At 40.0% G+C, this 27982-nt stretch overlaps 3 protein-coding genes, 1 long non-coding RNA gene and 1 other non-coding gene across 8 annotated transcripts; 3 read left to right on the forward strand and 2 right to left on the reverse strand.

The window, feature by feature from the left end:
* Positions 1-13971: 13971 nt before the first annotated feature.
* Positions 13972-18309, forward strand: LOC127608853 (protein NipSnap homolog 2-like). 2 transcript variants are annotated; one of them, XM_052078271.1, is made up of 10 exons: positions 13972-14129; positions 14588-14724; positions 14793-14838; positions 15195-15289; positions 15574-15644; positions 15742-15882; positions 16197-16228; positions 16552-16646; positions 16750-16833; positions 16982-18309. In XM_052078271.1, exons 1-10 carry the CDS (start codon positions 14038-14040, stop codon positions 17044-17046), a joined length of 858 nt encoding a protein of 285 aa, XP_051934231.1. In that variant the 5' UTR covers positions 13972-14037; the 3' UTR covers positions 17047-18309. The 2 variants fall into 2 exon arrangements, with proteins under 2 accessions (XP_051934231.1, XP_051934233.1); XM_052078273.1 differs by lacking the exon at positions 13972-14129 and adding an exon at positions 14132-14157.
* A 52-nt stretch (positions 18310-18361) lies between these two features.
* psph (phosphoserine phosphatase) lies at positions 18362-21515 on the reverse strand. The gene is made up of 6 exons (XM_052078278.1): positions 21361-21515; positions 20227-20385; positions 20006-20140; positions 19501-19646; positions 18964-19112; positions 18362-18857 (listed from the first exon to the last, which is right to left on the reverse strand). Exons 1-6 carry the CDS (start codon positions 21432-21434, stop codon positions 18747-18749), a joined length of 774 nt encoding a protein of 257 aa, XP_051934238.1. The 5' UTR covers positions 21435-21515; the 3' UTR covers positions 18362-18746.
* A 53-nt stretch (positions 21516-21568) lies between these two features.
* LOC127608863 (uncharacterized) lies at positions 21569-22847 on the forward strand. Its single transcript, XR_007964396.1, has 3 exons — positions 21569-21725; positions 22228-22301; positions 22668-22847. It is a non-coding gene; the product is annotated as an uncharacterized LOC127608863 (long non-coding RNA).
* Positions 22417-22546, forward strand: LOC127609522 (small nucleolar RNA SNORA15). The gene has a single exon (XR_007964648.1). It is a non-coding gene; the product is annotated as a small nucleolar RNA SNORA15 (small nucleolar RNA).
* A 5-nt stretch (positions 22848-22852) lies between the features above and the next one.
* Positions 22853-27900, reverse strand: LOC127608850 (phosphorylase b kinase gamma catalytic chain, skeletal muscle/heart isoform-like). Of its 3 annotated transcripts, none has more exons than XM_052078267.1 (10): positions 27577-27900; positions 26764-26908; positions 25970-26148; positions 25765-25819; positions 25580-25645; positions 25322-25485; positions 24408-24498; positions 24040-24193; positions 23806-23931; positions 22853-23327 (listed from the first exon to the last, which is right to left on the reverse strand). In XM_052078267.1, the coding sequence occupies exons 2-10, from the start codon at positions 26844-26846 to the stop codon at positions 23061-23063; spliced, it is 1185 nt and encodes a 394-aa protein (XP_051934227.1). In that variant the 5' UTR covers positions 26847-26908; positions 27577-27900; the 3' UTR covers positions 22853-23060. The 3 variants fall into 3 exon arrangements, with proteins under 3 accessions (XP_051934227.1, XP_051934228.1, XP_051934229.1); XM_052078268.1 differs by lacking the exon at positions 27577-27900 and adding an exon at positions 27527-27547; XM_052078269.1 differs by lacking the exon at positions 27577-27900 and adding an exon at positions 26558-26596 and having other exon boundaries at positions 26764-27418.
* Positions 27901-27982: the final 82 nt, after the last annotated feature.

Here is a 27982-nt window from a genome sequence, read left to right on the forward strand (position 1 = left end):
ACTAGTGATACAATGAGCCCTTGTTCACTGGTCGAGTGTTTGCATTTTCCTGGTGAATGCTGTACTGGATAACTTTCATGCTGATGATCAGAGAGCGACATTAGCCCCACTCTGCTGTACAGCTCCATAGTTAAACCTGGTCACATTTTCACCAAGTGGTACATTTGAATTTGGTTCATCGTGATACTGTTTGGAATGGTAAACCCTGATCTGGCTTGCTTTTCTACTGAAAGGTGTGCAGGTTGGATGGTGCAATGGTACGTCTACTGACGAACGTCTCTTCATAGGAAATTTTCAAGTTACGAAACGCCTCACCAGGAAAACATTGCCTCGTTATGAAATACATTTCAAAATACGAAAGGTAAAAATATAGTTTGGTCTGCTACTCGCAGCTCCGAGTTTGCTGAACGCAACATTGTTATAGCTTATAGCTTATAGCTGCTCTGCCATTGGCTATTACCTGGCATCTTCCTGGCATCCCATTGGCTAAGAGGGCTATGAGACGTTCCGATAGTTTTACCTCAATGTGTATCACCCAGAAAAAGGGTTCACCAGTCCGGCGATCGCTCACTATGCTGATGTTTACCTTGGACATTTTCGAAGGCTTGTTAAAAGCCGACAAAAGCAAACGTCCTTGGATCTTGACAAAACGCCAGGCAACAACCCCTTCTGAGAGAGAACATGAACTAAAGAGGGCAAAAAAACGATGAGGTTAAATGGTCATCATTTTTATTCTTGACCGGTACTCTATATTCTTTGTTTTTTACAATATGCACAACACTCATTTCTTGTGCAATAATCTACTTGTAATATGTATTCGTTACATATTGATTCATTTTTATGCTTTAGAAAACATTTATGTCTGAATTTTTGGGGGGCTTGGAACGAATTAGGACATTTACATGGAAAACGCATCTCTAGTTACAACATTTTCTTCCATAACTAAATTAATTTCGTAAGTAGACGTACCACTATATTGGCAACACTATAAGCATATGGCAAGCGCTTAGTCAGTACATACACTGTATGTGGTATACCACTGTGATAGTAGGGTGTGGAGAATGCCATGGAATGAGCTCTATCTGCATTGACCTCTCTCGTTTTGCTACTGTTACTGTTTAACACTTAAACCAACAACTCCATGGAGATCAAATTGCGCAGCTTTCTGGAAAAAGGACATATGCATCCCCCACATAGCCATACAGTGTTTTAATCGAGAGAAAACGATTCCTATAAGCTGCTTTCATTCGTCCAAAACTTATAAGGCAGTGACGTGGTTTTTGACAGGTAGACACCTTTGCTGGGAAAAGCGCACACTTCCACGTGACAAGTGCGGCACCACAATACAAACAGACTTTTTTTTAACGACCGGTGAAGTTGCAGACAAGCATACTGGCACTTTTTCAAAGTGAGATATACTCACCCAAACAAGGCTCCAGATGGGGTCGTTGAACATCAAGCGCCAGGGGAAAACAGATGAGCCCCAATTAGGGCCAGACTTGGCCATAGAGTGACTCATTTTGGCATTAACATTTTCGAGATCAACCTGCAAGAAAGGCATGGGTGCAATTGAGCAGAACATCCAAGTTTCTGAGGGTTTAACTTGTTTAATGAATGTGATTATATTTAATATGTGTCCAAAGAAACAAACTTCGGGAATCAAGGAATGTGTGCACACGTCATAATGGTTATTATTAATTATTTAATGACTCACAAATGGGTTTCAAAAAGGGGACTTCAAAATATTTGGGTTTACTCACATGAAAATTAAACATAAGGATTAAAATGACTGAAGTACAAATCTGGAAGTTGCTACTTTAAGCTCCACAAAAGCCGTTTGAATTTTTTTATTTATTGTGACAGTGTCATGGAACATTCGCCTAACTTCAGAGAGCAGCTTGGATTTAGTTCCCACTCAGTGCTGGCGCAAATGTGAGAGGGTGGTTATCTGTTGCCCTATGCACCTTGTGACTAACTGTACAGAACTTTTCTGTATCTTCCTGACGCTCTGAATTATCTGAGATAGACTCCAGTGGGAGAACGTGCAACACATAATGGATGGACGGATGGATAATCAAATGTCTAAGTTCAATTCAGAATTTCACCAAAATATGAAGTCAAGAATCACCTATTTAAGTTGCCATAAGGGTTTGGTAACAATAAAATGCTTACGGTATCACTCTTATTTATTACAAATGAGAATTTAAAATTTGGGTAGCGATTTTAGGAAGCATCGTGAAAGTTGACCTCTTTGATTTGCTTTCGCGGGCCACATAAAATGACGTGGGAGGCCAGATCTGGCCCCGAGCCTCGAGTTTGACACCAGTGCCCTAGATCCACCTTTAAATCTCTCCTCAGTATACCTCTTATACGCCCAAAATTAAGCTGAAGTTGCTTTTAGTTATTAATTCTTATGGTCCAACACTGTGGAACTTTTTGCCATTGGAGCTCTGGTCACATCCAACAATAGCTTCCTTTAAATGTAATCATAAAGGCATGTTTTCTGACTCGCGTTTAATTGGCTGAGTGTTTGTTTGAAATATGCCCTTTTAAATGTATTGCCATCTTGCTTCGTGTATAGTGCGCCCAATTGTTAACCATAGCATTGCCGTTCCCCCCCCGCAATAACATGCAGTACAGTAAATGGCTGAAATGTACTGGACTCTATGAAGCAGACTGTAAAGGCAATGGCAGCGATACCATAGGCATCTGATGTTGTCGAAGGTTTAATTTTGGCCTTATCGTTGTTCTCAGGCTTTTGCTTCAGCAATCACATGGAGGAATGTTTGATACACCGCAAAGATCGTCTGCGAGAGAGAGAAAAGGAACTCTCGGGCAGTGTAGACACTGGCGACATGGCTTTTCATCATGTCACTTGATGTCCACTGAAAGACACACTAAAGATATCATAATCGTTAAGTGAAATGGTGGGGCAACTTAAGGCATGGGAAAACAGTGACATTATCATCAGAGGACATTAGTATAATTTCCTGAGCTACCACAATTGGGTATACCGGTGTATATATATATATATATATATATATATATATATATATATATATATATATATATATATATATATGGAAACGACAGTGTAGCATTTGACTGCAGTGTGGAATCCACTTCTTGGCAAAGCTTTTGCAACGTTACACTCATTTCCCTCATGCAGACAAACACACTTCCTTGACATTGTTCAAACTTCCTTATGCCGCCCCTGAACGGAATTATTGGGGCCGATAGAATGAGGAATTTATCACACAACCAATGCCCTAGCTTTCAGTGTGAGAAATGAAGTAATGGCATTGTATGAATATTACGGAACCACTCGGGTCAGTTGCTGGATGCCGGCCTGCCGCCCGATGGAAATCATCCAAACTCAAAGATTCCAGGTTGAAACCGTTGTCGTCCTAAAAATGTTATTATTATCCCCAACTGTGGTAGAAGTTAAGCATTGCAACATTAATATCAGTAGGTAGGAAAGGTGGATTTGTCTTAATCCCAGGCTGAGCCCAAAAATGGTGATCTGCTGGTCCCTTTCTTTTGGGGAGGTGGGGGGTGGAGAAGCATCGCAAAAAGCAAAAGCAGTCATCTGCTGTCATCTTGTGTGCTCGATGCATCAAAATTTTGCATGACTTTTAAGGGCAATGAAATACACGGACTTCTCAGCTGTGGAGGCCTTTCCGGACCTTTTATTAGCTACATTGTTTTCTCACATTCAGATAACTTTGGGTTGGCATGTTCATTTCTGAATGTGGATGTTGGCACGGAGATATGGCCGTTGAATGAGACACAACCACTGCATCATGTATGTGAACGGTCCTATGAAAGTGTTCAGGAAGGGTTTGGCATCATTGTTCTCGAATACGTCTAATGTAAGTGAGATTGTTGTGACTGGAGAAATGAAAACACCGCAGTTTTCCCAACACAGCGTTCGTTTCGCAGCTCTTTTTGGTCTGCTCAGCATGTCCACACATTGAGTATAATCAGATGTCCACCCTTTAATTTTATAGGTATTGAGGGGTTTCATTTAATGTTTCACATATAGGGATCATCTTATAAATAAGTTAAAGTTTGAGATAGTTTTGGCCAATTTAAAGAGGGACATTTGTTTAGAAAACGGATGTTCGGAACAAAAAGAATCAACTTTCATCGAAAAGATGTTTTCTTAGTTTCAGTAGGTCGAACTCAGAAAACAGCTTTTATCTTTATAGCAGAAAAGGGACTTTTCTGTTTTGTAACCCAAATAAATCTTGTGAAAAGTGTGGGCCGAGTTTCATCTGGATCACATTTCGTCATTTTCTTTCAAGCAGTTGTCAACAAGAGATAAAAATAAAAGAATAATAACTATTGCAGGAGCAGGAGAGATATACAGGACTTGAAAACAGATTTTTCGTCATGATGACACGCAAAAATGTTCAAAATTTAAAGATGGCTTCATTACTCAAATGCTTTATAACTCTAACAAAGAGGGAAATATGAGCAGACAGGCCAGGTTAAGAGAAAATAAATATAAACAAAAAAAAATTGAAAAATTTATTGACAAAATGAATAAATTATCCAGTGGAAATGACAATGAATCTACAATAATTAAGACTATGCTTTTTTTCTCCTCTGTATATGTATAGAACTAACACGATATAATTATCAGTTATAAGTCAGTTATAACTGACTTATAACCGATAGCCAGGCACATACAGGCAAAAAAACAAACAAACAATTAACACTCATATTCAAGCCTACAGAAAACTTTGAATCATCATTTAGCCTCGGAAATATGTGTTTGGAATGTGGGGCGATGCCAGAGTCCCTGGAGAAAACCCACGCAAGCATGGGTAGAACTTGCATATGCCACACCATAACGCTAAAGCCCCCATGCTCGGAACCGTGAGGCCTGTGTGCGAACCACTCGCTCACTCGGGTTAACGTAATTCTTATTAATGAGTTGATATTTAAATTGTTGTTCTGGAAACTCCTGTTGATCATGAGCCTGGTCAGTAAAATGAAAATGAAATTTGACAGGGAGGAAAAACATGTCTTTAGCCTATTGACTTCAAGACATTTGCTGGGCACTGATAACGGTTGTTACAAATTTGCGTTTCTGTTTTGCGTTCGCGGCCGTCTTTTCAAAGTTCAGAGGTGCTAAAATGTTTTGCCAGCCACCGTGACACAAAATGTGTGCTCTGTTTACTTGTGGCAATCCAATGCCAGACTAAGGAGGTCCCTGGCTAGCACAAGCAAAAACTGTCAGAGTTCTGTCACCTCAGTGAACAAGGTGCAAAACAACAGTGGAAAGCTTGTGGCCAAATTTAAGGCCCCTGTTTCCTGTCTTGACATCATCACTTGGAAACCTCTTGGTGTCCGCTCATGCCTCCGCTCTTAAATCATCACACAGCAGGGCCAGTATTGGCGTAGCAAGTGGCACAAAACACCTCAAGTGCTGTTATTTTATTATTATCATTATTTTTTTATGTCAGGGAGGATACCAATAAACAATCCAAACACACACATGAAAGAAATACGCTTTTGGAATATGCAGTTCATTGCTTGTATATTGACATCATTTGCTTACTTAATTAGAATTCATTTGAAGGAGAAAAAAAAAAGCACAGAATCGACTGTCTGATGAATGATGTCACCAAATGGTCGGATGATTTTTATCAATTTGACTGCAATGGCGCAAAGAAATGTTCTCTGGACTGACTTCCTTAAGCGGAATGTTGACTCATGCTGTCATCACATACGACATGCTATGGTATTTTTTTAATCACTCATGAGATGAAATGAAGCCAAAATCTAACATTCGGTATATCGTGATGTCAAATATATATACATTTGTTTTGTTTATTGTTTGCAAATCAGCAGTCCATCTACCAAACAACGCGACATTCAATACCTACGGTAATATTATCGTTGTTTGGCTACAAGGCTAAAGGTGGAATGAATAAATATATGCGCATACCTTACAAAATATTTACATTCGATAAATGAGCTGAATAAAAGGTCCGTGTCAAATGGAATGAAAATAAACACTGACATTAATGCGTCATCTAACTTGATGACGGTAAATATTTACAAGAGAAAACAGCGAAAATAGGAATACATGCACACAAAGAAACGATCACCATCTGTGTAGCGCCACAATGAAGACTCGCTCTTTTATTTCAAGGTTGTTGTCGACCACAGAGCGCCGAATCTGACTCAATGTTTCGGTTTTTTCCCCATGTTACAATTGCAGGCTGGCAGAGACAAATGCCCACCTCACGGTCAGAAAACATCCAGAAATTGTATCCCTGAAGAATGTTTTCACAAACTTGAGTCTAATGGCTCAACATTTCAGTTCAAAATAAATAGGAGCGTACAATTAAATCGCACATGCCAATTAGAAACTCTAATGGGTGCTCAAGTGAAAACAGAATGTCTAATCATACATTCTCTGGCAAGTGTTTTGTAAAATGACCGCTCCTTGCTGCCAACAGTCATCATCCTTGAGTTAGTCAAATTTGGAATTCAACCAAATTTATGGAGGGCTTATCACGTTGAAAATTCACTTCAACAACCACCAAAGTATTAATTTGCGTGTTGCCTTTTTTTTTTGACAAAGCGATTTCAAATGAAGAACTCGTCTTAACATCGGCTGATGAGAGACAAATGAGAGGAGGGAACACCCCCGCCCCCCCCACCCCCCCATCTAATTTCATTAAATTGACGCACATTGAAAATTCACCACATTTACTGTTGCTACGAAAGTTACAGAAAAGTGAACATTTTTATCAAAATGCCAACAAATCTGAAGATGACTCATGTCCCATGATCAAAGGTTCCACGTTTTTTTTTTTTTTTTTTTTTTTACAAGTTAGACTGAAAACAAACAGTACACTATAAAGTTGAGCACCGAGACCATTTTGGGAAACAAAGACATCATCCGGCATCTGCCACAATTCCGTGTACTTTGGGAATGGCTTCACAGACAAAACTTTGCTGTTTAATTCTCTGCCCAAGAATCAGATAGAACAACAACTACCGGCACAAATTAAATTGGTACGGGTTCCAGGATAGTCTCATTCCCAATATTTAGCTCCAGAGTTTAAAACAGACATCAACGTCATCACCATCAAAGAAATAGTTTTGCAGATTTATATCGCACGTAATCGGATGAAGCCATTACGCACATGCTGCATATCATTCTAAGTGCTTTTGCTTTGCGAGACGACACTAACCTGGAAGATTAAATCACAAAAATATTGGTTGACAATTGCAAATGGGAAAAACGGCCTCCTGAGATTATCAAAAGAAAAGGTTGGAAGTAGTTCAACTGCAGATAATAATTAGAACAGTTTCATAAGATGCTGTGACCTGCACTGTTCAAGGTTCTTGAACAAACGGTTTACACAAAACAGGACACATGCAGCGAGCAGAGTCATGAAACGCTAAGTTTGACTCACTATTCAGATTTCATGTTAATAAAAAAAAAAAGTGTTTATATTGTCGCCTGCAGGAATTATTTGACATACTGCATGAAATGTATCTACATTCATACTCAAAGACACAGAAAATATGAATTAGTGCAATTTGAGCTCTTTCCCCATTTGTGATGCTGTTGACTTAAGAAGAAAATCACTATCATATGGTGGCGATACTTGCCACAGTCTGTCAGATGATTTTTTGTTTTCCCCCGCCATGATATTGACACAATCTTCTCAGTTGGTGGAACCTCTCACATCCTTATTGGAAAACCTTGTTGGTCCAAAGATGCGTCTATCTGCACAATAAACATGACGCAACATGAGAAGTTTATCGAACAAGCACAAGCCGTAGAAAAATTAATCTGAAGGGATTTCCTCTTCAAGTAAAACCATCTGTTTTTTATCTGATAGAGAACTGTGACAGCATCCCTCGTTCTGGAGCATTATTGATACCTTAACAACTTGAAAGTCTTCATTTTGTTGTGCTGAGATCTATTTTGCTTCATTTACGGAATGCACACAGCACGTTGGCTAAACTGGACCCTTTTGTTTAATAATTTCAAACCAACAAAAGTAAAAATATATTTTTTAAATTGGAAATGCGTGTTCAATCTAAATCACATGTTAAAAAGAAAATCTAATGAAACTTAGCTTTGTGATTTGGCTTTACCGTCTTTTGACACAACCCTTGACTTGTGGCTGGGTGCACATTTTGCTCCAGAATACCTTCAAAGTCTTGTTGATAGATTCTGCACTGTGGTGGGGGGGTATCAATAAAGCAAAATAAAGACGGACGCTGTCACATTCCTCCATTCTGTGTAGCAGGAATGGAACGTTTGACGTACAACCTACTCATTACATTATGCTTCCAGCGATAGTCAGTTCCATCCTTTCACTCTGCTAAATTCCACGCAGGAGAAGGAAATGTCATTATCCCTAATCAATCACTGTAGAGATCAAGATGGTCTTTTTCCAACCTGGCTCCAAAGTCAAATCAGCCATAAGAACCTGGTGGCATTTGCCGAGGTTTTGAAAGTTTCAAGAAAAGTACACGTGGGCCGACTGGGAGAAAACATGACGCACAGATTGACACTGCATGAGCGCATGAGGCTCCCCAGTGGCGCCTATTGGATCAATCCATTTTTCCCCCCATCCCCTCCCAAAAAAAAAAAACCCTCGTGTTTCATGTCACGACATCAGACGTATCAGTCAACTCGCTGAAGCTGGCGGATTCCAAAAGATCTGTAACGGAGCAACCTCCCTATACATCTTAATTTCATTCATGGAACCGGTGTTTCTAAGTAATCACATTCAGATGTCTTGCGTCGCGTTAAGGAAAAGCATACTTACAGTACTGCTGCAAACAATCAGGCGACAGAAAGATAACATGGTGTCTTAAATACGTCAACGGGCCATCCAATGAGGTCTTCTTAAGTAATGGTTGACTACTAAATGACTCACATTTTGCAAAGTAGTACTCATTTGTTATATCCATTAGAGATTTACTTCACAGTGAATGAATCTAGGTGCAATAATGATGGATGACTAGCTAACTAACGAACTAACTAGATCAGGGGTGTCAAACTCAGGTCCCGGAGGGCCGCTGTTCTACATGTTTTCCAAGTCTCCCTGCTGCAATACACCCGATTCAAATGAACATGTTCAATGTCAGGCTTCCGCAGAGCTTGCTGATGAGCTGATCACTTGAATCAGGTGTGTTGCAACAGGGAGACTTGCAGAAAACATGCAGGACAGTGGCACCTCCAGGACCGGAGTTTGACACCTAGGAACTAGATCGATAGATAAATAGTCTGAAGTCACAGTTGTATGTGAGAAAATAATTTTGAATCAGTATGAGATTGTGTGGGCTGTCGAACAATATAACAGGTCTATCCTAAAAAGACGCAGCACTGATAGCAGCCATGCAATGAACAATTTTATTCATATTTGTTCGTCTAATTTTTCAATGTATTCCCTTTTTAACTTTTACAACTGCAAGTAACCACATGGAACAGGAAGTTACAGTTGTATCAACAGTTGAGGTGTCAGCTATGGTTATAATTCCATTTTTTTTCCTCATAAATACCACACACATACAGAACAAGCAAAGATAAACACTGTTATACATGTGCTGTAATGATAGGCACATGTTTTGTTGATAATGTTTTTAGTTAGTATGAGTATTTGAAAAATTATTGGAGATTGGAACCATTCTTGTGGAATGTCCATGACTGAGTTGATTTTTGTCTTTCACCATTTGGTTTGTGTTGGTCTTCCAAAAATGTGAATTCGGCTGGGATCAAATTATTACAAATAAGTACTATGACAGCCTCGATCAATGGAGCAATTTAAATCACTATGGAGCTAAAGAACACGGGTACATTTTCATTTTTCAAAATAAATGTTCTGAGCAAATGTGCAAAGAACCTAATAAGAACCACTGACAGGTTACATTTATCCATTGCTGGCTTGGTGGTGGAGTGCTGCAAAATGTCATCTTTAAGTGAATAGTCTATTTCTTATATGTGTCCTAAATAGGACACATTTTTTAATACATGAAAAAAAATCGATATATCTTTCATTAAAAAAAACAACCAGATTGATGAATTCCATGCGGGCTTGGCTCCTATTGGCTCCCATATGTAACTGCAATCCAGCATGTTGGAATAAGACATCACTGCGGAATCCAACCGTTCATTTTATACCAGCTGGAATAGGCTCGAGGTCCATGTGACCCTGAACAACTAGTTCTTAGAACATATCCCAGATGACACCACAGTAAGTCTTTATAACTCACAGGGACAATGGAAAGAAGGTGTTTATTTATGACAAGTCACTGAACGACTCTCCTTTTATGGCAGCAGATATAGCAGCAAATTTCTGGCTAATATTCCTGTGATTAACTTTATAGACGTATTTCATTTGCAGGGATTTTGCATGAAGATCCACGGAGCGGAGAATAATCATTTCTCCTGATACGGGAACATATGTTCATTTCAGGCCTAAGAGTCCACAAATTCCATGAATTATTCCATTACAGCATCACAGATGGGGAGATATACTCATATTTTCAAGCATTAATGGCATTAACGGCAAGAAACACTGGGAAAAGGTTTTTAAGATTTATTGTTGCAGCAGTACGTTGGTTTTAAATTGCAGTCTTTTATCATATATATACTGTACTGTATATATATATATATATGAAAATAAATCTCTGAATTCACTGTACATGGTCAGAAGTCAGAACTGCAAAAAGTCAGCTCGGGAACCCTACGCTACGAATAACATGAGGTAATGTCCCATTCATAGAACAAGCGAAGGACTACAGATTTTAAATGATGTGGTGTTCACTGTCATTACACCCCATTAGAGTCACACGATCTGTCAATTGACACATTCCTAGGAACCCCCGCCCCCTTAAAAAAAAAAACATAATCCCAGCCATGCTCCTGTAATTAGCGATTTCTTATCTATACTATTATATCCGAGTATAAACAGAAATGTTTCCAGGATTTCAGTCTGCTCTATCAACTAAAACAAATGTTTTCGTGCCACTTTATGCACCAGTGCTGCATTTCCTCGCTCTGGTGCCCAGACAAACTAGGGAGTGGAGACTCACAACACTCACGACACAATACGCAGTGTTTTCTCACAAGTTCAACGGTGTTTCTTGGAGAGTTCTGAAATCCCACATACACAGGAAAGCCAAAGTTAATAAGCGAATGCTCAGGGTGACTGCTAGGTTTACTGATAAGGGTGTCCATAGGAACAAAAGAAGAATTTCCACCAGCCTATTTTGACCTACTCAACAGTCGAATAGATTCTGTTGTACTTTTATCAATAAGGATAAAATGGGTACCACTTTAAATGTCACCGATTTTTCAGTGTTTAATCTCAATTTGTAGCCACAACTCTTGTTTAATAGAGCGATATTTTGAATTTCCATGTGAACATAAACCAAGATGTCTGCACAGCTTGAGTCATTTGGCATGAGATTTAACATTGGAGTTTGAGAGGCTTGGGTGAAGGATTTATCCTCCTGGGTCCTAAACTGATAAATGGCATTTGCGGTTTTGGGGAGCATTAGTGGTGGATTCATGTCGTTTGTTTTCACAGCTGCTCTTCTTTGAGCCTGCTTCATAGGAAATTATTGTGTCCAACAATGAAATCTGAGAATATTTGAAGCGACTTTAGAGTCACATGGAAGCACACTACCAGTACAACCATGATATTTTCAACATGCCAAAAAATAGCTAAATATGTATCCAATACCGCATAGTAAAGTGCTCAAAGATGCAATTTCAACAGAGGAATAGGATACCTGTGATAAAATAAACCTAATTACGGAAACCCATATCTGAGTGCCAAGGCCAAGGAGCCCGTGGGCATTCTTTGACCTTGTTCTTTGTATTAATTTTCAACAATTTGCAAACAATCCCCAAGCACTGATGGGCTCATTATAAGAGTGTTGATTCCTGTATATTCTATATCCATTCAGCGCTACTTCCAACTACAATAATGTTCACTATCGTATCCGTAAAAATATACAATATTTTACAGTATGACTTTGTATAGGTCATAAGAAATCGTACATGCTTATTTTAAACTTGTTGAAACCTCTACACGGCTTAAAAAATGTGTCACATGATTTTTTATCAATAGCTTGAGCTAAGAAAGCTTCGGCTCGAATGTGAGAACCCTTACTGTTGGACCTGAAGGATTTCACTTGCTAAAATACACACCAACATATATAACGTCATTAAACATTAAACTATCTCAACAAATGAGCAAATTCACCGACTATGATGCAACACGGAAGTCTCGGGAATGGTTTGTCCTGCATTATGCATAACAGGACCGGCTATGTTGCACAGTAAATGTCGGTCGGGTACTTTAGGAGCTCTTTGTGTCACTTTTCCCATGACTAATATAAGCCCCCTTGTGAAAGTTTCCACACCCAAGTGCGCACCGATCAGACCATTCAAATGAACAGAGAGTTTCTGAGTGCTCTGCTGTGTTTGTGGTCTTTTGTGAGGTGCAACTAATGACATACCACATTAAATAAGTGCAACAAGGAATCCTTTTATATGATATTTAAACTCCTGAAATGCAAAGGTATAGTTGATGTTCCTGCATATCACAAATTACTGTGATAGAAAAAACATAGCCAACCCCCTAAAACAATGTATGATCATACTTGGAATTCCCAGACAAGTCTGCAATTTGCCATTGGTGTTTCAAAAATCTTTCACAGAGAAAATACTATGATTGATGTTTTTGAATTTAAAACAAAGATATGCATAGTTACTGGATTCCAACTGTTGTTTATATTACAGCCAACGAGGATTTGAAAATATGGAACCTGTTAGTTTCATTGTCACACTATCAAATAATAAATCAATCACAACTGTTCTGAATTCCACAGTGATTACGATCCCACCACCGCAGCCTGCGTCTATTTGGATCCTGTTCTCATGCTCGTCTCTTCTAGAAAAAAAAGAAAATCACATCATTCAAGTTTCAGTTTCAATTGTTTGGAAAAGAGTTTTTCCTTTGGTTAACTTATTTTCTGGTTGTTCTTATATATTTAAACATACATACATACATACATACATATATTTAAAGTTGAGTTTTCAAGGATTCTGAAATATTTTTTTTATTGTCGTCCCAATGCACATTTCCACATGATATGACAAGAAATTGAGTCTCAGATTACCTTTTTGTCGACACAGTGACCAAGAAGCAAACTGCTAGTGTGCCTGATTTTCTGTCAAATAACATATCCGAGTGTTAATATTACCGTTTCTTTTCGAACATTGAACCCTCTGGTCCCAAATTTCCTTAAGGACTGAACTACTGCTACAACCTATTTGTCTGCCAGTGTGAAAAATGGTGTCTGTCTGCTGTGTTCATGTAAAAGATTATGATAATGAATACATTTATATTCACTTTTGTAGCCTAAAGTTGCTGATCGAAATGAGCAACTCGCATTAGTCTTGACTTTGATAGGAGCTGCATGCATGAGTTTTGAGTAACATGCCCATTTCACTTTCAATTTTGTTTCAGTCACTTTATAAATAATACTTTAAATCCTTGAGTTGTGGCGCCCTCGTATGTACAGTTGTGGTAAGTGTTTTTGAAAAAGACTACTGTATATTGAAAACCCAGACGTTTTTTGCAAGGTCATAATCAATCAGGAGTGAGAGGAGAAAAATAAATTATATTTTTGAATTACTTTTGGTATAGCACGCGTGTAATGTTTATGTATTTTTGGCATGGTTGATTTGAAATTTCATTGAAGTGACAGAAAGCCATCGTTTAAGCTTCCTTCTCTCACAATAAGCTTTACACTAAAAGCAATGTTGTAAATCTGCTCTCAACAGTAGAGTGAAAAGAGGTAGACTTGCCTGGTCATGGTCGCAATGGTAATCAAAATAGTGACGTTGACGTGCGTAACACCCTGGTTCATTCTACTTCGACGAGACCAAATATAGACCCTGTGGCGCTAATGGGTTCCATCGCCACCTATCTGCCAACAGTGTGAACAGCGCCTTGGCTGCTGCTCCCCTGGAAAATGGCGACAGGAGTCCTTCAGAGAATGAGAGCCGGCTTGGCTCGGGCTCAAAGCGGGGCCCGTTCAAACGGGCATCTTCTCGTTTGGAGCAGGTCGGCTTGTCATCAACATGCATTACAAGTTTTATTTTTTGATGGAGGCTGTCAATTGTGTGTTAGCATCGGAGGTTGACGCGATGTAAGTGCGCAAGCTAGTGGCCGATGGAGGTTGACGCGATATAAGTGAGCAAGGTAGGGGCCGATGTCCTAGCTAAATATGTTGAGTAGTAGTCAATCTTGGAAACTAAACTAAACTATTTGGGAAAAAACACTTATTGTGGAATATGTTGTGTTTCGAGATTAGATGAGCGGTTTTTTTACTTATTCAAAAGAAACGCACTTTTTAAGTTGGGTCATGGTGTTGGTCAGATGCTCAAGGTCAATTTGGTTCTTGGGGGAATGTCATGTTGGACAAAGGGTGCAAACTAGTGCTCCTTGTATGTTATGATGTAATCAGATATTCAACTGATATCAAACGTTTTCCTCGGTTAAAACTCAACCTTATTTTACAGGGGCTTCTCCGTATCCAACGTCACTAGAGAAGACAGCTGGTTCAAATCACTTTTTGTCAGGAAAGTTGATCCGAGGAAAGATGCACACTCAGCTCTACTGACCAAAAACGAGGAAAGTAACCTCTACAAAATCCAGTGTAAGTACATTTCCTGTAACAAATATTCAGACATTGTCATAATTGTTTAACTTAACCTCTTTTTTCAGTCCACAATGTCAAGCCAGAGTGTCTTGAAGCATACAACAAACTCTGGTAAGTCTTATTTTTATTGTTTAATCTCAAAACATTTTGTCCATCGCTATTTACAACTGTAACACTTGGACAAGTGTACCTAGCGTTGTGCAGCCAGTAAAAAGAAACCAGTGTGGTCTATTCTTGTGAGGTGTTTAAGGAGCTGCTATGCTTCGAGTCATCTGTCTACAGGCCAAGTCCTTATAGCTAACTTCTATTTCTTTCTGCAATCATAGACATGACATTTAACAGAATTTCATGCAATTGTAATTTTAGGCATAGTTGTAAGGTTATTTTCGATTAAATTGTGTTAGAATCATGGTTCGGTGTAGGTAATACTAACTGATTTGTTTGTGAAATTGTCATTTTTGCCACAGCGAGGATGTCTTGCCCTCGATCCATGCTGATAAGTACTACCCCTGTGAGCTGGTGGGCACCTGGAATACTTGGTATGGAGAACAGGACCAGGCTGGTAGGCTTGCTTATGTCATCACTGCCAAATATATGACATGATAGCAACATTTCTCTGTTGGTATTGTATAGTTGCACATTAGTGTACGCTGAGATCTTCAGGTGTGCCGTTAAAAACAATGGATCCAAACAATTATTTTCTACAAATAAACGATTAAATACTCTGCACTGTATGGCAGACGTTACATACTTAATCTTAATTGTTGTAAATGACACCCTTTAAGATTGTAAATATAAATGACGTTGTAATGTGATGATACAGGGCGGTTTTGTTTTTTTGCCCAGTTCACCTGTGGCGTTATAGAGGTGGTTACCCAGCTCTGACAGAGGTGATGAACAAGCTACGTCAGAACAAGGTGAGCAGAACCTCTTCACACATCCTGTTGCTCCTACCCGGGTTGTAAACCAAGTAGAATGTAGCCCATTACTGGCCCATATTTATCCTCACGGCAGGAGTTCACAGAGTACAGGAAGGCGCGTGGTAAGATGCTGCTGTCTCGCAGAAATCAGCTTTTACTGGAGTTCAGTTTCTGGAATGAGCCAGTACCTAGAGAGGGGCCCAACGTATACGAGCTTAGAACCTACCAACTCAGGGTGAGTACGCAAGCACTACTGTTTTTTTTTATTACTCTTCGAGACCTCATAAGCGCTAGGTGGGATTTTGTCTTACTTCCCATTTTGTTTTTGTTTCTGGTTGCAACATTGTGCAAATAAATTAAGCCAAACGTATGAAACCGAGGGTATTATATCGGTCGATATTGGAAGAGTATATACATTTGGATATACTTGTGCTTATGCTTAGAATGACATATCACTTTTGCATTATTGACTCAATAACCCTGGCAAGAAGCAAGGTCTGACTATCATTTTTATTTCCGGTACTCATCCCATTGTTCTCTTTTCTCCAGCCAGGAACAATGATCGAGTGGGGTAATTACTGGTAAGACAGCATGAATTAATTGCATTCATAGACCCTGTCGAACCCTACTTAAAAATAGCCCGCACAGAATGGACTGCTCAATGACTAAACAAATGAAAAGACAGCACTGAATTCTACTGTATTTGGACAATGAGTGCCTCCATTTCAAAAATTCCCCTCAGTCATACTGTCAGCTGAATTTCTGTATCTAATCTGTAACTGTGATAAAGTGCTCTCCTTTTTTGGGACCAAATATCTGGACTATTCTTCCTCTGTGTACTCTGACCAGATTGTAGTTTTCTTCCCATAGATGACATAAATGATTGTTTTGTTGTCTTTGGCAGGGCCAGAGCTATTCGGATACGCCAGCAAAACAGTGAAGCCGTAGGAGGGTTTTTCTCACAGATCGGCAACCTCTACATGGTTCATCACCTCTGGGGTAAAGTCAAGAAACCAGTTCAATGGGAAAATACCGTACAGCGTTAAAGTCTGGTTTCATGCAGTGAACGGGTTTGAGCTGTAATAGATTTTGTTTCTTGCAGCCTACAAAGACCTTCAATCCAGAGAGGACATAAGGAAAGGTGCGTGGCAGGAAGAAGGCTGGCACGAAGTGGTCTATTATACAGGTGAGTATAGACGAAGAAAAAGAAACCCAGTCCTATTTAAAATTATTTTTAGAACTCTAACTGAAATCATTGTTTAAAAACTTTTGAGTTAAAATGGTGAGAGCAGATTGTTTATCCAACTGGTGCTGCATTCCCTCCCTCCCCACAGTTCCTCTCATCCAGCATATGGAATCCCGGATTATGATCCCCACCAAAGCATCACCGCTCAAGTGAAAAGACCGGAACCTCTTGCAGGCATGAGCATGGGGTGGTACCCTGACAAATGAGTAGCCCAAGAGCATCACTTTCGACGGTTTCAGTGCTGCACAACAACACGACCTTTCTCTTTCATCATTTTCGTTGTTTCAGAACTGTTCAACTCTGTGAAATATATCGTATGCGGACGGGTAAAGGAAGTTTTACATATTGCGTTGGCCGCTAGTGGCATTGCATGGGCTAAATACTTAAAAACAAGAGTAATTGTAGTGGTTACTTAATTTTTTCCAGGTTGTATTTCTGGCAAGATGCGTGTTTTGGTTGTTACAGTTTACACTCATGATTATTCAACCCCAATTCTTAGTTACACCTACTAAATGCACACAACCCTCAGCGGTTGGTTAATTGAAATAAATGGTTCCGTTGCACTGTTTAAATTTGTATTTGGAATCTTTGGCTCTTTGCAAAGCAACTAACAATTCGGGGTTGTTGTTTTTGAGTGCATGTGTGATTGAGTCAATATTCACTAACCTGATGGTGCAGCACATCAATCTACCGTACATAAAAACAACTTGCAGTAAGGGAAGAGGTGAATTGCTAATTCAGAAAGACTTATCTTCTCTGGTTCGTTGCAATATTTATATTGCCAGGCATCAACATAGACAAAATGTACCTTACGATAATATACAAAAGTGTCCTTTTCAATAATAGGATTTTGGAAAGGGTCAGGAATTGCTTTGACACAAGTCCTTGCAACTCCACTGCATTATGCCTCGAGCTGGTCATTCATTCCAACATCTACTCTTGCCACATGTAAAGTCATTGATGGACAAATGATCGTGACTTTTTTTTTTTTCAAACAAAGCAGCTGTATGGTATGTAAATGTTGATACCTGTTCATATATCAACACGACAAGCTACTACTAACACGGGGGGCTTTATTTATTAGTGTTAACCTTTTCAATGTTAGCTGGGATAACATCTGATTTTGTGTTCCAAGTTTGACAGTATGAACGTTTATTACATATTCATTTTCGGTTAATATTTTTGACTTGAAACATGTCTTGTTTTACTGTTATTTTTCCCTTGTTTCCCTGTGAGTTGTTTTTGTTTGTAAATGTGACTATCAATTTGTGGCCGTGTGAACTGAGCATGACATATATGAGCATATATATCTATCTATAGGAGATGTAAGGTATTTTCAAGGGGAGTAATGACAAATTACGTGGGCAAGCACCCCACGACATCTTTTCAGATTTTATCAGCAAAAAATAAATAAAAGGCGCATCTTTATTTGTCTTTCGGGGGCAACAATGACATAGAATTAAAGAAATTCAAGCAACAATATTTGTGTTTAATACTCCGTCTTAACGCATAATTCAATGCAGCCTGTCACTCACATGACCACTTACAATGATTTTTACATTGCACTTCCCAGTGTGTATTGTGTAGGAGTAAGTCGTATGTAAAAAGTGCTCAAAACACAAATGTCACATGTTTAACCTCCACACATCGTATGGTCTAGTAAAGAAAATCAAGAAACCACATGAAGGTAGAATTGGTCGAACTATAGTGAAAATGGTCAATGATTTAAAATTTGTTGACTTAAAGGGAGTGTGCACAATGGATAAAACCATCCCATACACAACTTTTGGTGCAAATAACATGAGTAAAGTTAAGAAAAAAATCATAAAAAGAGTAAATGTACTCTAGAATATTCAAATCTTTTCCATTTCTTTCAGCAGCTCTCCAAAACTTGTGACATACCATGAACTCATTTCTTTAACCTGTGGCCTGACAACATTGCCACCGAATCCAATGAATGCACTCTGCAGGGGGGAGAGCAAATCAACCAGATCAGTCTTCAAAACAATGAATGTAAATACAAACCTGAATATTTAAATGAACCCACACGGCATTAACATAAACACTTACAGCGGGAGGGCAGGCCTCGAGATCAGTGGCTCCATCTCCAATCATCACCACTGTCTTGAAGCCGTACTTTTCCTTCAGCATGCTAATTACTTTTCCTTTGCCTCCGCTCTCTGCTGTCGGTTGGCTCTCGTCAAATCCGGCGTACTCGCCTAAATACAACCACATTCAATCTCTTAAAAAGTAAAATCATGTTGGGACATGTTTGGAGAAGGGTAGTAATTGACATCTGGCTGATAATTATGTCTCAAAATAACCAAACATTTATATGTCTTTGGAACATGGGAGGAAGCCAGAATACCCGGGGAGAGACCATGCCAAGTCCAAACAGAAAGTCTGGAGACGAGATTCAAACCCAGAACCAGGTAGACTCTGGACTGAGGCTCTGAATAACTCAGAGGGTCTGATTCCAAATGGGTTCGTCAATAGGTACCGGTAATTTGAATTTTGAGGTACCACTGTATTCTCTTGAACACTGCTCTGGTACCTGATGTCATGGCTGGTGAGTGTGTATCACAATTTGTACTATAGTGCCCTTACCGTTGAAGTAGAACTTGAGTCGGTTGGCGTAGACGTTTTCTAGAGGAATGTTTAGCTGAGTGGCCACGTGTTCCACAATGCAGCGAAAGCCACCTGAGATGAGGAACACTTTGATGTTGCGCTGGTGTAGACGGTCCACAAGTTCCCTGGATATTGTTGAAAATGAGGGTGTATTTAGCTTATCAATCGTATAGTTCTACAATAACGTTCATGCATAAATACCACAGTCATGAACATGAAAGGAAATTCATACCACTATCGCTTCAATGGTCTTACCATCAAAGCTGATACACCTCAATTCAATTAGTGCATCAGGTTTTTTTTAAGAATGCCTTCTAAACGTTCTCAGCAATATACATTTGGGTGGCATTCCCGAAGCTTTCAATGACTTATGGTACTTTTCCAAGGCATTCGTGGACTTTTGGTACTTTTCCGGGAATTATTGATGTTCAGAATGCTGTAAGTGAGATGAAACAAAACAAATAATGGGGATTGCCTCTCATACCTGATACCTGGGGTCAGCTGTGGCGGGTGGTCTGTAATCAGTTTGTTGACCTGTTCTCTGGAACATTTGATGATGGCGAGGCGCTCAGTCAGGGCTGATTTGAAAGTCATCGAGCCCCCCATGGCTTTACGAGTCCTAAAACATGCAAATTAAGGCTCGTCTCATGTGATGCGATAATACCGGGGGGGGGGATAGTTGTGCACGAGAATGAATGCATTTACATTTCAGTGACGGCGTCCCCCACACCACAGAACTTCGCCAGTTCGTCGATGCCTTCTTCTTTGATGACTGTGCTGTCCACGTCAAAACAGACAGCTTCTGCTCTTCTAAAAAGTTCTTTAGTCTGTGACATTGTGGACACTGCAATACTGTGAACAGAACTACAGTACAGCCAATATTAGTGGAATAAACAAGAAAAATAACGAACATTCCAGTAGGGCTCTCTGTGATCAGTTTTAGTAATACAAAAAAACACAGTTTTACTTTCTATTCTACTTTTTCAAAACGGGCTTGCTGCATTAGATGGCATAAGGTAAAATAGCCAGTTTGGGGCCTTAGAAGGCAGATAAAATCAGGGAGGCCTGCAGCAGTGAAATGGAGCAACATGAACCAGGGAACAGATGTGGAGAAGCTTTTCGCCATCTAGTGCCTTATTTTATAAGTTAATAAAAGAGGGAAATTATTTTGTATGAGGATGTTTTTTTTTCATCGTGCAAAGTGAATAAAATGGGTATTGTACATAATTGACAATAAAATTAAATTGGTACCTTTGCAATTAAGCACGTCAGAGCCTGTCCTTTATTTATTTTAGTTGGAGCAGTACGTCTTTTTTTATTTGAGAACTTTTACATCTATTCAAGTGCGAGTCCTCAGCTGAAGTACACGTGACGTCTAATGTACAACATCCTTATGATAATACATGTCGAGCATCCAGTGGAGCGGCAAAAACAACAACAACAACAACAACAAAACGGCTCTAATCTTAACGTGTGAGTGCCAACAAACGTTGCATAATGCGGCCAGCCTAAACAAAATATATGAAGGGGCCATGGTGGACATCATCTGCCACTGTTGCGTCACCCCTCACTCACCATGCTCATAATAATTTGTTGCAACGCTAAAGTACACAACTAAATAGAATAATGCAACGTAGCAGACAATCTGATGCCAAAACAGTGCACCGCCATACATTTCTGAAGAAACGCTGACATTTGATAAAATTAAACCGGTTACGTTCACCCTAATACATTGTTTTCGCCGTGCAGTCCGTTGACACCGGCTGTTAAAAGATACAGTTTGTGAAACGAATAACAGGACGATGGCGTACAGGAAATGGAAAAATCAACAGAACAAACCGTTCTATACAGCAACGATGCAAGTGGACAGGAGACAGTTTCAGGAAGAGCCTCACAACTCCGCACAGAAGCATCAGTTAGTGAAAATTGCAGAAGAAGAGCGGAGCTAACGAGTTGCACCAATCAGAGCGAAGCCGGTGATGGACAGCCCACTCTCATGTGATCATGCGTCAGGAAGTATGACCAATCAGGGCTGTGATATAAATAATCCCGCCCCTACATCAGAACCGACTGTCTGACTCCGCAATTGCAAACTAGTCGAAGTACAGTGAAAACCACCACGAGGGCACTGCGCAAAGAGACATTGGCCAATAAAAGCGGATGTTTGAGGTTTTTATTAACGTTGCCGTTTGAGGAATTGAGGCGTGAGTAAGATTGTGTAATTTCTCACAGAAATTTTGACGTTAACTGTTGGCTACAGGTTCTAAATTGCCTTAAATTTAGCTTTAGCTTGTTGTCCGGCACTTTGAATCTCAACTGGGCCTCTCGTTCACGTGAAGCCATACTACAGCAAATAAATGACGGCATTTTCTTCCTTTGGACAATTATGATATATGGAATGTTAATGTAAATGATGTACATCAAGATGTCGATTTTTTTATACAACTGGTATCATTGCCGACAGGCACGTGTCTGAATGCATGGCCGAATTCTGATTTACTCTTTGAAGTGGTAAATTCAGTCAGACATCATGCGAAATAAAAGTTTTCACAGAGACTTTACAATGAAAGAGCAACTGGGTGGCTCATTCTGCTGTCAGTGATTTACATTTCATTTTACTAGTAAACATTTGCAGTATAATGAGTGAATAATTACAGAATTTCTTACGGTTATCCATGCCATGCTTTTCTTCTCGTTCTCCCTCAGAACATCAGCCATATTGATTGGTGGGCCGAAGACCACGCCATGCAAACATTTCCGCTTCTGGACCACAAGTTGAGGTGTGCTATCACAATCCAATATAAATGCACCTAATAAATGACAAATAGGGAGTTAATTTCAACAATTGAGATTCAGACTCTTATGTGGCATTATTCTTAATGGAAGACATTGACAGCATGGCAGAATTCTGTTCCAGCTCTGTGTTGGACACAGTCAGACACCATGCAAGAGTATTGCCTCAATTCTTTTAACTATGGGTGAATTGTTTTCAGCTTCATCCAGCAATATAGAAATGAGTACACCTTGTATGATACTCTTGTGACTATAATATTCTGCGTATCCAGTGGCTTTGTGAACTGTAGTACAGTTGGAACCAATAGCAAACTTGGAATATCGTTTTAATGTGTTTTTTTTTCCTTCAACAGGGCTTCTGCATGTTTATGATCTAGTGGCCTCAGTCATACTAGATGGTGTTGTGTGGATTCATGCAGACTTTCAATTTTCCATCCATGAGGTGCCATTGCAACAGAATGCTGAAGGAGTAATTATGGGTGATGACTTGCAAAGGGGTACAACAATAAATGTTGAAAATAAAGTTTAACACTAACTATTATTGTATTGTTTGTTTTTTATTTCCATAAACAGAAGGCTGCATTTCAAACATTTTCACATGATAAAACATCCAAATTATATTCTGTCATGCTTTATGAAATCCACATACTACAAATTGATGAGTTGATGAGGTCTGGCTCAGATCAAAGATTTTTTTTTTTAAACTTACAGTACTTTTATCATATTCTTCGCTAGCCAGCTGTTTATTACCAGATATGCTGGACTGGCTCATCTGCCTCTGCCACGATGGACAGCAGGATGGCCTTGGGAGTGTTCTCGAATAGTGCCGCTCTGTTCTGCGTCTGGCCCTTCTTGACCCAGTGGCCGTACATCTTGAAAGCACACGCGTCAATGAGCTTGCGAATGGGCTTGACCGCGTACGGGTCACTTTTGATCACCTCCTTGGTGACAGGTTTGACTCTGCGGTAGCTGCAGTAGATGCGCATGGTGGCGAGTACTGTGAGGCAGATGACCTGGTGGAAAAGTAGCATTCTTTAAGGTACTAGTGTCGTACATTGGTTTTGAGGTAGCGCAAGCGCCACTTGCGATATGTCATTTGATCAAACTTAATGGTAATGCACTATTCTCTCCTCAAATTCAGCTAAAAAAGTCAATGAAACCGCTATTTCATCGTGCTCCCCACACTCACCGTCATAAAAAAATAAATTCTTGAAAATATGGTTAAAAAAAGAATTGTAAATACTACATTGAGTTTTATTTGATCGATCCGCCCCCTTGATTGGAGGTTAAGTTCCCCTAAGGTGCCGCTGCTAGTAGAGAAAGTATATTCGTTGATTATCGGTCGACGTGTAAATCAATCACAGTGGACTATTTAGGTGACATGGTGTACTGGTGGTCTTACTAAATAAATATTGGTCGAACATTTAAGAGTTTGCTTCTTTCAGCGTTTGATGTCCTTAAGCCACATACTTTCAGCTTGTAAGACCTCACCTTGAATTTTCTGTACGGGCTAAATTGTCGAACTTCGTCTACCACATACTGGGTGAAGAACTGATGATTGAGCACGTCGACGGCTGTGTAACGCTGCTTCGGGTCCACTACGAGCATCCGAGAGATCTGAAAAAAAAAAACACTCAAATAAGTACCGGTGTATTTTACTGTCAGGCAGTTTTTACTGAACACATAAGGTAAACCACTGAGAGAACATCAATTAAAGCGGCTGACCAAATCTTTGACCGTGTCAGAGCGGTCGTCCCATTCAGGGGATGAGAAACTGTAATCCCCGGCCAAGATCATACGCAGCATTAGCATCTGTTTCCTGTGCCAGAAGGGTGGAGAGCCAGCCAGCAGTGTGTACATGATCACACCCGCACTCCATCTGCACGGAGGGCAAACACCGCGGCAGAATTCATTTAGGATGGCAGGAGCTTTCATATCACTTCCGTGAGTGAGTGAATTTGACTTCTTGGAAGGGATCGAGAGCAGTACAGCAAGGGCGTTTTAAGTCCACAGGCAAAGCCATCAGACAATGTCCGTAAATGCACTTCATATAATCATTTTTACTGTTTTGATTTTTTTTCCCCCCCTCTCACATGTCCACAGCCGTTCCATATCCGCGGTGGCCAGAGTCCATGGAGCACTGGATGATCTCAGGAGCGAGATATACAGGAGTCCCACACACCTCTGCAGGAAAGACAAACGTTTTAGCATCGAACAAGTTTGGCTTCAGGCAACAAGCGTCTCCTTACAGGCTGTCAAATAGTGTTGAATTAGTTCATTATTGATAGTCATAATGAGCATATCTGATATCTGGTGTGTAAAAATGTCCTCAATAAATGGGCATTTAGAGAGTGTCTGGCTTAAAGTGAGCATTTATTTCCGATTGCTTTTGAAATTTCAAATGTTCTGAGAGACTGTTGTCAAGCAAAAAAATTGGGATATTTTATACACACAACATATCAATCCTCATATACTGTGCAAATGATTATTATTTCAATGCAAATTTCAGGCTGCGGGCACCGCCTCATCCATAGCAGAATCAATGCTCGCCTTCTCTCCATGATCTTTCTTTTGATTGCTTCACTAAATCTATCGATTTCAATCATGCAACCTCAACAAGTTATTTCTTCATTATACAACAATTTCATGTTGAAGCAAATCACTATTTGACCTCTTTGCTCAATGGCAGATAGACTTGAGTATCTTGTTGCATCGCAACCTTTGTAACTTAAGAATGCACAACCAGACTCGACTCTGATTTCAAACAGCTGCTGGAACATTTGGAGAAGTTGTGACATTTCTTTCTTTGACAGTGCAAACATGCTCAATTAAAAACGTCTGCTCGCTCCATGTTTTGCTCTCAGTCAACACAAGATATGTAATGATATCACAATACACCAGCGACATATCTCGGCAGCTGTAGATGACAGACAACTATGGATACAATGTGTCGAACAGGCCCCCCTACCGGGGTAACTCTGATCGTGTTTATGAGTTGAGCTCTAACCTTTAAGCGTCTGTCCCGATTGCATTTGCACGGCGAAGCCAAAGTCTGTGAGTTTGATGTTCATCTGGTCATCCAAAAGGATGTTTTCAGGCTTGAGATCTCGATGGACTATGTTGTGGTCGTGGAGAAAGTGAACCACATCCAGCAGCGCACGCATGATGTTCCTACAACCGATACATCAAGCACTCATGAAGGCTTGTTCTGGCTGAGGTATGACAGTAGGCTGGTTTTGGGAGAAGTTAAAATTTGCTCAGTGACCTTGTTTCCTTCTCACTCAGTGTTACTTTCTCGGTGAGGTAGTCAAAAAGTTCACCCTTTCTCATCCTGAATTGAAGAGGACAAGTAATAAAACAAGAATAGGTTAACATTCATGGAAGCAAATTAAGCTCGGGACAGTATTGAATGAGATTAAAAGTGCAGATTTCCTGCTCGTCCTTACGTACAGGTCGAAAACCAGGAAGAAGAATACGTTGGATTCATAGCAATCTTTCAGCTGTACTGCAGGGGAAATATACATCAATTGTGTAATTGCTGTTAATACTCGCATAGCAAATGCCAAAATGTGTCATAGTTGAAAGCGGGTTGGTCATGCAACAAACAAAGACATGAGGGTGGAGTACATTCTAGGTGTATTCACAATGGACTTACTAATATTCTCTTGTCCACAGACTTTCTTGAGGATATCAATCTCCTTCATTGTAGAGTCCCTGATCTCCTCGATCTCTTGCGCGGTCATCTTGTCCGAGGGGGTGATGTCTATAATCTTCACAGCGTACTCCTCAGACGTGCGTTTGTCTACGCAACGACGCACAACGCTGCTTACTCCCCTGAGGAAAAAAAAATCCACAAACACTTTGGATGTCCAATAACTGGTCAGTACTGACAGAATGCCGACTTCTGACAATAATAATAATAATAATATCCATCCATCCATTTTCAAATGCGCTTGACCATGCATGTTTTTGAAATGTGGGAGGAAACCGGAGTACCTGGAGAAAAGGCACGGGTAGAACATGCAAATGCCACAGGGGAAGGCTGGAGCTGGAATCGAACCCTGCACCGCTGCAGACTGAGTGCAGTGTGTAACTATTATTTTACCCCAATGCCAATTAAAAACAATAACCGTGACATTATCTAAACTCCAAATCAATAAAGCCGCTTTGAACAGAGAAACATAACACGCAAGACACACGCATACCTCAGCAACAATGTTGCTTCTATAAGGGGGCCCCTAACCGAGAAATGGAGGAGAATGATAATTAGTGCTCTCATTCTCTGCTCACATGCCCCAAGGGATGTATGGAACACCATCGAGATAGATGTGGGAGGACAGACATCTCAGTAGATTTACAAAAGTTTATTAAAACAACGCAAATCCATTCCGTATCACAATTATCTCAGATTAAAGTGTTTTCAGTATGTCACATGCTGTATAAACATACCTTCCCAGTATCTCCTTGGGCTCATATTTGTCGTAGAACTCCTGGGCGCCCACCCAGTCGGGGATCTCCTCCTCTTTGGTCATGATGAAGTGATCGAAACAACAGAAAGGCTCTACGGATCCACGCGACAGTCTACAGAGAGAAACTAGAGGCAACGAAGTTAAAGTTTAGCACATAGTTTAAACGTTCAGATGTGTTTTAGCAGTAATCGTCGGTTTACAACAGTTAATGCCCATACGGCCGTGACGTAAACCAAATGTATCAATAAACGTCGTATATATCGCTGTAAACATTTGTAATGCTAAAAACACTCTTTGTTCCATAAATAACATCCCGGTTTAGAACACACTAAGGACCGCCGGTAGAGTAGCTCTCGTTATTGTACGTCGAAGCTCTCCACAATGCTAAAATGTCAGTCTCGCTAGAGTAGAAAACGTAGAAAGCGTTCGCATGTCCAGAGAGACAAGAAGAGTTGCGGTGATGTAATAATTAAGCCGTTATTGGTCACAGTAGTCAAGTGGTTTAAAAAACACACAAAAAACACCGAAGAATTAACGAGTGTCGCTGTCAGCGTTCGCCTATTATCCTACAGTATATTAAAAAAGAAGCGAGGAGCTAATATTTTGTTAATTTTGGAACGTTTTCGTCTTATGGCACTTTTCTGACTCCACGTGTTACGTTTATGTTAAAACGTAACATGGGGAGTAACAGGTTTAGTGCTAGCTAAAATCTCGAACGTTATCGCGTCTGTTTTAAACCACACTTGCTTGGACAAATTGGAGTGAAAGGAACTCGAAAGGACGATCCACTCACCGCGTTCCGTCTCACTCAGTCCCTCCTATTAAAGGTTATCCATCATTGAGAGGATGAGGGCGAACGACGACGCTGCCAGAGTTTTGCGGGGTCGCTGCCATGACAGGAGCTCCAATGTCAAGATGCCAAAAATAAGCTGTCGCTTCTAAAGCGACCACTCTTTATGCGACAGACTAGCATATACTTAAACGCACAGCTACTGAAATAACCTTATCAACTGTCTTGTGTCAAATGTAAACTCTTAACATGACTGCCCGACAGTGCTCACTTCAATACAATCTGCATGTTTTTTAAGATCGCTCTTCAGAACTATAATTAAAACCCATTAGACCAGGCATGTCCAGCTCCGGGCCTGGAGGACTACCGTCCTGCCTGTTTTCCATTTCTCTCGGCTGCAACACGCCTG

This window comes from Hippocampus zosterae, chromosome 10 (genome assembly GCF_025434085.1).
Source record: "Hippocampus zosterae strain Florida chromosome 10, ASM2543408v3, whole genome shotgun sequence".
NCBI classification, from domain to species: domain Eukaryota; kingdom Metazoa; phylum Chordata; class Actinopteri; order Syngnathiformes; family Syngnathidae; genus Hippocampus; species Hippocampus zosterae.